The 12,080-nt window shown below is 39.9% G+C and overlaps 1 protein-coding gene across 1 annotated transcript; it reads left to right on the top strand.

Annotated features, from left to right (window-relative positions):
* Positions 1 to 1,652: 1,652 nt before the first annotated feature.
* Positions 1,653 to 3,039, top strand: LOC311154529 (carbohydrate sulfotransferase 9-like; the record flags this gene model as incomplete). The annotated part of the gene is made up of 2 exons (XM_084207119.1): positions 1,653 to 1,746; positions 2,189 to 3,039. 2 exons carry the CDS (start codon positions 1,653 to 1,655, stop codon positions 3,037 to 3,039), a joined length of 945 nt encoding a protein of 314 aa, XP_084063245.1.
* Positions 3,040 to 12,080: the final 9,041 nt, after the last annotated feature.

Here is a 12,080-nt window from a genome sequence, read left to right as displayed (position 1 = left end):
ATACTCAGTCTCAGTCCCCATGAGATCAATGAACAACCTGACTGACTTTAGCTGGCCTTGAAAATGGTGTCTGATGCATTAGGACTCAAGGATCACATCATGAAATGAGAATTGATGCACAGTCAAGGAAAGGTTAAAGGCAGATCTTCCCATAACCTTTCCTGTAGCCTTTACAATGATCTTATACAGCCAAGAAAATGAAAAAAAGTATAGGCTAAATGCCATTGTGTCTAAGAATACTGCATTAATTTGAATGAGTATTGTAACACTTGTAAATATGAGTAAATTTTTAATTCAGAGGTAGTGAACAGTGTCCCTCTCCATTCCCCAGGTCATACCTATGCTAAGAGAGATTTAATTGACAGTAAGGCTGTTAACTCTGTGAGTCTGCAGATATTCAGTAAAAGTGTGTGATATCAAAAATCACGTATCAGCCCTGAAAGGAGGAACTCTTGTGCTCGAGTACAGATTCAGCAATGTAACTGGTACTGCCTCTACTGCTGATTCAGAACACACCAGAAACCAGAAGTGGTCCTATCATATCTTGCCAAAAACAAAATCAAATAAGAAAAATTGAACAAAATTAAATTACATCCTAAAGGAATCCAGGCAATGATGTGTTTATTGCCAACAGGTTCAGGGTGAAAACTTGAGAAGTGGGAAAGGAAGACAGTGCTGTTTGACTTTTTTGATTGTGCAGACTTTATGGAACAGAGAGAGAATGACATGTTTGCCAGTAGTTATTGTTTTGCAATCAATTTTGCGAATTCCAATAAAAGCATGCTGATGAAGAACTCTCTACTGGGAGAAACAGAGTAAGATTGCACAGAGGATTTAGATGGGTCTCTCTCCATGAAGTGCCAGGAGACAAGGAGCACAAGAAAGAAAATTTGTTGTGCTGGAGTGCCTTCTTTCCTTCTTCTGTCTGGGAATATGGAACAGATCCTTTTCTGTTGTTTACCACTTTCTGCATTTCCTATCGTACTGAACCATTTTGGGGCTCTCCTGCTGCAGCAGCAATGGCAACAAATATATATGCATGGGTCTTTGGAGAGGGAAAATGGGAGAATTCAAGTTAGTGGTGTGGTTTCTCTGCAGGAATAGGGAAGAGTTTCTCCTGCAATAATTTATTTGTCCAAAGTACAAAGCTTCAGGGCAATAAATGGAAATAAATTAATCCTGAATGTGTCCTTGTCTTTCGGGATACACCTGTTACAGGTTATAGAGATCTTTATGTTCCCAGATTCTAAAGATTATAAAAAACTGCAACTTTGTAATTCTAAATGAAGTTATTGTTCCCCAACAGCTTTAAAAGACGAGGGAAGAGTATTTGCTCATAAGCAGTTCATTGTTCTGAAAAAAGGAGGAATTCTGGAAGACTTCAAAATAGACATATTATTTATCTATTTGGTTTAACAATATAATTGTTGTGAGTTGTGAATCTTTTCAATAAGAGAATTTTTACTTATTAGCAACATCTATTTCTATAGGGCTTGAAAAGTCTTTCTGCAGTCCTAAATTCTGTAGGAGATATATATGCTATCTCTGTTATATCAGTCATACAAAATCTAACCTGAATTATCTTTCCTTGTTGACAGAAAGACAGAGTTCCACTTTAGACACTACGTCATTTTCCTTCCTGTGAGAATAACATGAACCAGAAGGTGTTAGTTTTCCTTCTCCCAAATTTTGTATTTGGAATATTTCTTTTTGGGTTTTTCTGTAGGAGACAAAAAAACCTAACAGGTGAGTAAAGCAATTACGAACAAAATTTAATGTTTTATAGAAAGAGAGACACTTTTTCAAAATGTGTTAGAAAGTAACTATGGAGCCCAAGATATAAACAATACTGTGAAAATATTTAAGGCCTAGTCATTTGTCACTATGGTAGTTATCTCAGCAATATATGAGATGAGAGCACTACAAAAGCATGATGTTGGAACACCAAACTTGCTTAGACTAGTACTGCTAACATATTGAAGCTTTCATTTTAATAAATGTTTCACTAGGGAGGATAGTTTATTGCAAGTTTGCCATAGTCTAATCTGATTACAGTAAAAAAAAAAATATTTTGGCATCTTCATTAGATTTTGTATGCAGGGTGATAGAGTGCTATGATTGTCACAGAAAAAGAGATTTATACAAGCCTATTTCACTGAAATGGCTTCATTTTCTTCCTTAGTTACAGATGCTTTTTCCAATCCTACTGAAAATTGGCTGGCAATTCAAAATGGTCGGAAAAACACACTGGCTTCTGTCTGCCTGAAGAATAACCTTAATAAACCAGGAAGCATATTGGATTCTCATGTTACAAACCAGCTCTTCGTGGAGCACAAGCATAAATTTATCTACTGTGAGGTACCTAAGGTAGGCTGCTCCAACTGGAAGAGAATTATTTTTCTTCTTCAGTCAGACTTGAATGCAGAAGCTTCTGAAATTGAGCATGACAACATTCACCGTACCTCACTAATGAAAAGGCTTGTGTCTTACCCTCCTGCCTTACAAAAGGAATTTCTAAGCAATTACACCAAAGTGATGTTCACCAGACATCCCTTGGAACGGCTGGTTTCAGCTTACAGAGACAAACTCCTGCACTCTGAACCATTCTACAGTAACGCTTTTGCTAATAATATTAGGGCAATGTTCAGGAAAAATAAAAATTCTTCTGAAAAAGTGAGTTTCCAGGAGTTTGTCAGCTTCATTTTAGCAAAACCACCACATAATCTTGACGTTCACTGGAAACCAATGTTTCTGCTCTGTGATCCTTGCAACATTCACTATGATATTGTGGGTAAATATGAAACTCTTGGGTTGGACTCTGAGCATGTTCTGAAGGCCATTGGTGCGCCAGAGAGCCTGCAATACCCCAGCTTGAAGAGATATGCCTCAGAGAAACGAACTGATGGTGATATCACCTTAGAGTACCTCAGACAACTGACCTCAGAACAAATTGAGAAGATAAAAAAATTGTATGAAATGGATTTCTTTTTGTTCAACTATACTACGAAATATGAGGATTATTTTTCCCTGAATGACTAATGTAGGTTAAACAAAGAGCAGTTTCCTTTGTACAAAATGGGCAGAACTTGCCCTCACAGGCGCTTGATAGGTGGTTTGGTGACTGCTGCTGAGGTTATCCTGAAGTTTGTAGATATGGTTTGTCATTCTAAGCACTCTTATATAAAATCCCTGCCATGATCTCTTGTTCCATGCAGACCTTGACCTATTAAAATTATTGTCCTCCTATTGATCTTTAACAGCATATATTTGTTTCATGAAAACTGTTCATAAGTGATAGATTTTGGTCCATTGGTAAAAGATGTGGGAAGGATGAAGAATGTTGTATTTCACAATGAATATTTTAGAACACCATTTTTACATCTTTTTTTTTTTTAATTAGAAAACTGCATAAGAAGGAATAAATAATCTGCTTGAGAGTTAAACCACTCTATCTGCAAGAGCCTTGATCATAAATGCTGTAGGAAAGGAGCAAATAACTTCAGATGCTTGAAGCTGCATTACATAGAACCTAATGCCAGGATATATTCCTGTCTAGCTAGCAGTGCTCTGATCACAGCCCATCAGCCTCATCCCTCAAGCAGCACAGTTGTCAGCCTTATAGCTCTTAAAAATCTTCTGATGAGCAGATCTGGCATTCATGGTAGCCTTACAAAAATCTTTTCACCAGTTTTGTAAGCATTTTAGCAGAAGGTCTGAAAAATGCATTGGAGTTTTTTTAGAGAAGTAGTTAGAGGTACCTTCTAAACTGTTCAACTGGGCTGGTGCATGATCTAAAATCTCAGTGGAAAGGTGATTCTTATTTATTCTCCAAAAGCACTTAGCACCCAGTCAATGGACAGTGAGTGCAGTGGGGACAATGTTTGGGCTTTCACATTTGTACTGCTGGGATCCACAAGCCCCTGGGAGCATGGTACCTGAGCATGGCACTTGGGAGGAGCTGGGTAACCTTAGATAATACATTTCTATACATTTCTTCTACTTGTTGCTTTCTCACATTACAGGAGAATGACTGCAAATAAATTGTGGAGTTACGGTGAGGGGAACAAGGAAACCTGTGGGAGAAGCAACTCAAACCATTACCCTCTTATATTCCTAGGTGACTTGGTTTGAGATCACTGAGGGGTCTATAACTGCTATTATATTAAGCATGAGATTTGTCCCCTTTTAAAAAAATCTGTCTAGCCATGTTCAAATATTAATTTGTGACCAAAATAATTGTAACAAGTTTCAGCAACTAATCGTGACTATTTGCACTACTTCTAAGGGATGTCAGTCTCTCAGCAGCTGACTTGAAAATCCCACAAATGCACTTAGTTCCTCTCAGCTAAATCTGCAAGTGCTTAAAGGCTGGCAGAGTCTTGGACCCAAAGCTGGCTCTCAGCTTCTCATCACACAGAAAAGGACAGATGCAAAATAAGTTAACCACAGAGTAGCCACCAATCTGTACAGCCTTTGCTGCCAGCAGCATGGGCAAGGGAGAGGCAAGAAGAGACTGTGAAAAATTGACACAATGGGGTGTAAGTTATGAGGGTTTGGAGGAGCCCTCCCAGTGCAGGAAGTGGGTTGCAGGAATTATCTGCTCCAGTGGGAAGGTGCAGTGATATACAACATCAGTTGGAGGCAGTGATCAGGCCACAGTGACAGAGGAAGGCCCAGAAGGAAATGCCTTCTACCCCCCTTGATAGCAGATTGTACACAAGACAGGACTAGCATTCAGTACATCTGGCAGGTCTTGCCTGGCTATTTCCTAAATGGGGCAGCTTTGGCACAAGGAGAGATTCAAAGTGAGAAGACCAAGCAAGAACAGCAAAACAATTAGAAAAAAAAAAAAGAGGTTATGATTTTATGCAGAATTATTCATATTTGTGGATCTTACCCTCACCATCACCATATTTGGTGTCCCCATAAATCTACTATCCCCTGATACCAGATTGTTCATGCTTCCCCAGCAACTCTGTAGTCCATATAGGTTTTTCTTTTTCTTTGCTTGTTAGTTTTCTTTAGTCAGGGGAAGCTGGAAATTACTCCCATCAAAGTTAAGGCTATGCAGGAGGACGCAGTCTCTCTTTCCTGAATCACAGCTACATGCTTCAGATCATGCAGAGGTAGAGGGGAATAAGATTTGCTTCATAACTCACTTCTACATGAGAGATCTCTCCAGAGCTATATCTGAAGCTGCAAGAATATCTAAAAATTCATGAGTATTCTGGCACCCTCATCCAGCCTAGGAAAGCTCTGAAGAAATTATACTGATAGAGTTTTATAGATGTCTTTGCTATCAGCACTGTGTTAACACCCCCCTCCAGTTTCTTGCTGTTAGATGTGAGTGGTTTTCTATTCTTATTTCCTCTTTCACACATTCACATATTGTTCCTACAGTGGTTGCAGAAAAATGATGGCTAATTCATTCATCACAAGCATTAGTCAGTAGCAGAAGGGTATCTATTAAGGCAGAAAAATCTCTAACTTTTCACAGCTGACTTGGAGTTTTGCCATTTGCCTATAGGGAACTGTAAGTAGCACGTTGCCTCAGCTCACTGGCTGCTGTAACGCTGTTTAGCTGCTGTGAGTCTGAACAAAAAAAAAAAAGTTGCAGAGGACATATGTGTGCATGTGTGCCCATATGACAGCAGGTGTAGTCATTCCTACAAGTGCACTGTCCAGAACAAGGCTCTAAGCGGAGCTAGGCTCCCTCCTGACTTTTGCCCAGAGAATAATCCTCAGTGGAGCTTCTTTCCTTTGGATGCTAACCCTTGGTGATGTGTTTCTGGGAAGAAAATGGATTCTTGTAGTTGGGAGCAAAGGTGGAGGCAGTGTGGTGAACCTCCAGCCCTGGGGAGGATTTGAATGGGGAGGGAGTGTCATAATTCATCTTCTGGTTTATTGTTATATGCCTGGAATATAATCATTGCAATGTTCATTTCTGATTACCTTAATAAACTGTAGAGTTAACACATTAATCTATTTGTTCATCCTTCTCAATAACATCTGTTTGAAAACCTACCTCTAAGTTGTTCTATCAAATCAAAGCAAAGGCTGCACACTATTAGGCAACAATCAATACAAAACTTCTTGCCTCTGCTTTGCTACATTATTATGTCTGACACACAGAAATTTTAAAGAATTGAAAGAATTAGCAAATACTAATGCATGTTCCAGTCTGGAGAAAAAATACAAATAAGTAGAAAAAAAGGAAGAGAAAGAAAAAGTCTTGCAAAGTCAAGCTAGCATCTTTCCCACAAATCTATCTATCAGCAGTGAGAAAATAAGAGACCTTTCCCACTCTCATAGAAATCCTCACATGTGCTTTCAGGATAGGTGTCCACAAACCTGACATCGCACTTTCTTCATGGAAGTATAACAGATCTAACAGATGATCCATGTCTGTCAGCAATGGAGACCATATCACCAGCTGTTCCTTGAAGAAGATGTTTCCCCCACTTTAAAAACAATTATTCTGCCTGCAAGCAGTCATAATTTTTCACACAGTTTTGAACTTGGGTCTTAACAGGTAAACTGTGATTAGTGGTTTCTTCCTCAGAGAACTTCAAAGAGCAGGACAGCTGTGAAGAGAATAAAAGCTGTGAGCAGTGAAACTTCAAATGTCGGGTTTCCACAGAAGTGTCTCTGGCTAATGGGAAAAAGAGGAAACAGCACCCATGCAAGTCATTGTACATCAGACAAACCGCAGTACTCACTGCTCACAGCTACAAGGTGATTTCTGTGTTTAGAGTGTTAATAAGTCAAAAGCTTTTAGCTTGATGATAGCCAGTTTTTTTTGGCTTGTCTGTCAAAGAGGTAGAAAAAGAAAATTAAACAGGAAAAGAAAAAGGCACCAACACCCCATGACCCTGCCTTTGGCCTGACATGATTTCTCTCTGTCACAGCAGTTCTTACCTCCCTTCCTTCCAGAATTATAATTTAGGACATGCTTTAGTATGAAACAGAAAGTTATTGAATTGGGTGACACACATAAATCAATGTAAACCAAATAAAATAAAAACAGGCAGAGAATTTACCTGATAGAAATGTCTGAAATTTCAGGAACTTCCTCTTGCAAGTTCTGAACAGGTATCAAATGTACACGGGGGGAAGTTGCAATGATGCTTCTAGTAGGAACTATTTTTATAGAAAAAGCTCAAGAGATCATAAATCTCAGTCAGTATACTAAGGTTGAAATTCTAAATGAATCAGCAGAGCAAAAATGAGTGATGCATAACAGGATCAGATCTGAGAAAAGGAAATGGCTCCACACTGTTTCAGCACTACCCATGCAGACCTCACCTCTGCTCACCACTACAAAAACATTTCCTTTACATATTCAGGACCCTGATTATGGCTTCTTTTGGAGATGTACCAAAGCTTAGCAAGATGAAAAGGTTTACTCAAAAAGTCACATTTCCCATAACCCTGTAAAGCCATGGTTAACAAGAGTATGCAGCATTTGTGGAGTCCCATCAAAGGAGCAACAATCCAGCCAGAAGTGGGGCTCAGAGCAGAACTTTGCATGAGTACCCAAATCCAGGTAGGCATACTCCAGTTTATATTTCTGTTCTGTAGCAGAACTAGGGAGAAAGCTCTTTATGTACAAATCTATGACTAATATCCCGACTCTTACCTCACTTGATTGTGTTGCCCTCCATTTTTTCCAGATCCCTTCTTCAGTATTCACCTGAGCTGCATGCATGGACTCCTGCTGAGTTCCTACAGCTGGGAGCCTCCAAACAGGTGCTACAGATGCTAACTTACTCAGGCACAGGTTGTTGTCAGGTGAATTTGCAACTATTTTCAGCAGGCTTTTTGTGTCAGAAAGTTCTTCAAGCACCTGCTCCACCAGTGAGATATTACCTACTACAAGCTGAGATGTAAATATAAAGTGAAGGATGTTTTGAAGGCATTCCACCCCCTTAAAAATAAGCTCATCTTCTATTCAAATAGGTTTAGTGGTTAAGGAAGAAAGTTCTTTTGGGGATTTACTTCAGGTTTAAGAGGCTTCTGTTAATCATAAACCAAAAGCACCAGGCAGCCTTTTCTTATGAGGGGCCATCATTCTCTGCAGGGTTAAATTTTGTTTACCCTCAGAGACCTGTTAAGATTGGTCCTTAGGGATGCCTGCGTGGCAAAAGAGCCCCTAAAGATTTTTAGCTTGAAATAAGTATGGAAAAGTAGAGTGACAAATTTAAGAGAGAATCTACCTGACACCTGACATTAAACAATTTATTTTAGGTCCATCCTATCTCAGAAAGACAGCACGGGCAAGAAACCAATACAGGGAAAAAGCAAACAAATTAATATAAGCAGATTATTATCCCAACAATAACTTCTGGCTAGAAACTTTAACTCAGGACCCTGCCCACAACGCCAGCTGCTGCCTGCAACTGGCCAACAAAACTCTTTGTCAAGCTTAGCAAGCCAATTTTTCAGGCTTTGCACGCCAGCAGTGTTTCATTTCTGTTCACCTGTGCTGCCCTCCTTTGAATTCTCTGCAGATCCAGGTGTTTTCCAGCTCTCCTGGTGCACCCAAAGCTGGATGCAAACCCATAACTTTACAAATGCCACATAGATTGAAAGTATGAACCCAGGTATGTCACATATTATTAAGTTCCCATTTGTACTCTCAGTTCAGTGCTAATTCAATGCCAACCCTCGTAGGAACAAATCACTTATTGTGATTTAAAAATTGAACCATGATACTCCTTGAAAAACATCCCAGGACTTGAGATGTGTATTCTAATCCAAGCTCTTGAACCTGGACTGTTCAAGCTCTCCAGCCTCATAAGGCCAGACTTTTGGACACTGGAGTTTGTTTCTGTTTCGTTTTGTTTCCCGGTTGAAAGCTAGGATTTAGGCACTGAAACACCCGAAGTCTTTGGAGGAAGTATCCAATTATCATCCGCGTCCTTGTGGGGCCATCTGGTGGCGAAAGGGCTCGGCAAGGGAGGCTCTCCCGGACAGAGGTCCTTGATGGGCGCTGTGTTTCAATTCTACCTTTTTTTTTTTTCCCTGAAGCCTTGTATCTCAAGACTCTCATGTCTGTTCTTTCTCTCCCTCTTCTTCTCTCCCCTTCTCCCTCTGATTATCTTCCTCTTTCTTTGGACAAGAATTCAGTTTCAACTTGACCACTAGTTAAGCTTTCTTGTCCCAGTAGTTTTTTTACAGGTTCCCCACAACTTTCCTACCTAACTTGCTCGGTGGTGAGGACTGACCAGCTGCTGACACTGGAAGTTATGCTGTGCTGTCCCAGCAACAACTTTTTGTTTCTGTACTGCACTTAGCTTCTTCCATGGTGAAAGGAAGAAGCTACCTTTGTAAAAATTTTTTCTGGCCTGTAACTGGGCAGGAAAAAAAATGGCATTATGGATTTGATTTACAATTAAGCTCTAACTGAACTTTATGGTTCCATTTTATATAAAATTATTTATGAAGACAGTTAATATTCATTTAATTATATTTGGAAAGGCATTTTCTTTTGTGCTGTGACTCAAATCTGTAATTTTTTTTCAGGAAGATATTAATCCATTCAGTCTCTCTGAATATCTCTTTATGACTTTTATCCTCATTTGACAACCTGAAAAACAGATATGGTATATGGTAATATATGAATATGTAACCTGTCATTAGGCATTTTCTGTATAAAGTGCAACTCAATACCTCCATTATTAATTTCAGCCAAAGTTCTGCTGAACATGATGAAAGCTGAAATAACATTATTTTCCAGGAATCCATATGCATGTGTATCAAAGTGAAAATGTTTTCATGACAATTACAGACAGCTGCCTATGAAAGAAATGCAATTTCTAGAGTGAAAATGAAATCCAGCAAACAAACTGCAATCGGTGTCCCTGTATTATCTCAGCCAATTTCTGAAGGTGCTTATGCTCTCAGAGGCAATTTCTCAAGCTTTTTGGCAAGACCCTTGATAACATTATAAGGAAAATAGGATTCATTATTACTCCAACTGATAAACAGAAAAAAAAACTACTACAAAAATATTAGCTTCCAGTTAGTAAATATCACAGCTAACTAATAGCCACACTTATCAGCTTTGTAAAGCAAAACCCAAAAATTGCTTCTTCAGCTTGATAACTACCCCATTAGGGAAGCAGTGGTCTTCTGCTTGGAATTTTGAAGAGGATGTGTGTTTCTCTTTGCTTCCCGTCTAGTCATCAGGCAGCCTTGCAAAATTGTACTTACCTGAGACAATGATGCATTTGATGCATGAATAAAACACCTCTGACAATTTTTCTTCATTTTCCTTGATGTTAAATGCTATGTTAATATCTTTTATGCCAGAAAAAGCATGGAATATTTTTCCCCTGCTACTTTTGCAGGGCTACTTTGTTTATCACTGTTGATAAATTGTGCTACTAGTCCCATGGAAAAGACAAAACAGTGGAAAATACCTGGAGTTCGGGAGGCTGGAGGAATGCTTGGTTTCTGTGCCACTTACTCTCTCTGAGGAATTAGAAGAATTTGGTGAGATTGGCTACCCCTGACTCATGCAGCTCCTTACAAGGAAGAATGGTTGGTTTATTTGTCTTGTTGTCAGTGTCTTTTTTTCTAGCAATCTGCTCATATGGGAAGAGAAACAGATGGAAATCCAATCTAATGATCTACAATCCCAGTTTAGTTACTGAAGAGAACTCTGTGTGCTCTTAGCAATAGTGGGAGCAGCAGAGACAAGACTGCTCCTGGCCAGCTCCCCCCAGTTTATGTACAGGGTGTGATGTTCTGTGGGATGGAGAATCCCTTTGGCCCGTTCGGCTCAGCTGTCCTGGCTTTGTTTCCCCCCTGCCCGGCTGTTTGTGCTCCTCCTCACTGGGAGAGCCTGGGAAACTGAGAGGCCCTTGGCTTGGGGTAAGCACTGCTCAGCACCAGCCAAAACAGCAGTGTGCTGTCAACAGTATCCTCATACTGAATCCAAAGCTCAGCACTGTTACTAGGAAGAAAACTAACTCTATTCCAGCCCAAACCAGGACACTGTTTAAGAACCATATCTGACATTTTGTAAAGGCATTACTAGAGACAGTTGTGTTGGGGATTTCAAAATTATGACAGAATATGGGTACCCTGTTTTGAAGACAGAACTACATATGTAACTGAGTATAAACATTAGGGTCTGTGTTGGTTTTAAACTCCGCTGTGCCGCCAATGGCCCTAGCTGTCCCAGTGACCGTGTCCGGCAGCGCCGGGGACCGGCCCTGAGCTGTCCGCGGTGCTGAACGGGCCCGGCCCGGCGGCCGCGTTACCGGCGGGGCTGTGCGCCCGCCTCTCTGCCCGCACCTCATTTCTTCTGCTTTTGGGGAGTTTCAGAGGCCGCTCTTTCCCCTGACACGTTTATGATCGACTGGAGGAAGCCGTTATGGAATGCACTCCTATGCAACATTCTCTGCCTGAAAAATGTCCAATACCTGTAGGCAAAAACTTCTTTAAGACAGTGACAACATGGACATACTTAGTGCAAATTCAGTTCCTGTGACCTCAAGTGAAGAAAGTACTTCTCCCAGGCAAAAAAAACATAAAGCATGCAATATTTGATTTTATGAAACAGAAATGTCAAAAACGCCAGGAAAAAAGTTTTCTTGGTATTTTTTTCAAATTATTTTACTTTTTATTCTCTCTTGCATTACTGTTTTTATTCTATATTTGAGTTGATTCCAGAGACAAACAGTCAAGTCTTGTGAGTAAAAATCTCTGTCAAGTTCTGTGTCATGCTGTGGTCTAGTCCACAAAGCTGGGCAAATGTGTGTGCCAACAGATGCTGGGAATACAGAGGAAAGAGTGATCTTTGTAAGAGATGTATTGGCACTAATTTGGAGTTATGGTCATGCCAAAGAGCACCTTTATATCCTAAAAAAAACTCTACAAACCATTTGGAATCCTTCTGCACAAGCACAAACCAGACCCTTACATTAAAACAAAACTGTTTGCTTGTTGGTTAGTAGTTACTCATGCTTAGATTTTTTTCTTAAATATACACTCATGTGGCATCATTCATCTCACTAGGGTGTGTCTATGAGCTTTCAGGATGTGTTTGATTCTTGATGCAGCACTGTCAA

Source organism: Fringilla coelebs (genome assembly GCF_963513975.1).
Source record: "Fringilla coelebs genome assembly, chromosome: 6".
In the NCBI taxonomy this organism is placed as follows: Eukaryota; Metazoa; Chordata; class Aves; order Passeriformes; family Fringillidae; genus Fringilla; species Fringilla coelebs.
This window is presented reverse-complemented; position numbering and strand designations above follow the sequence as displayed.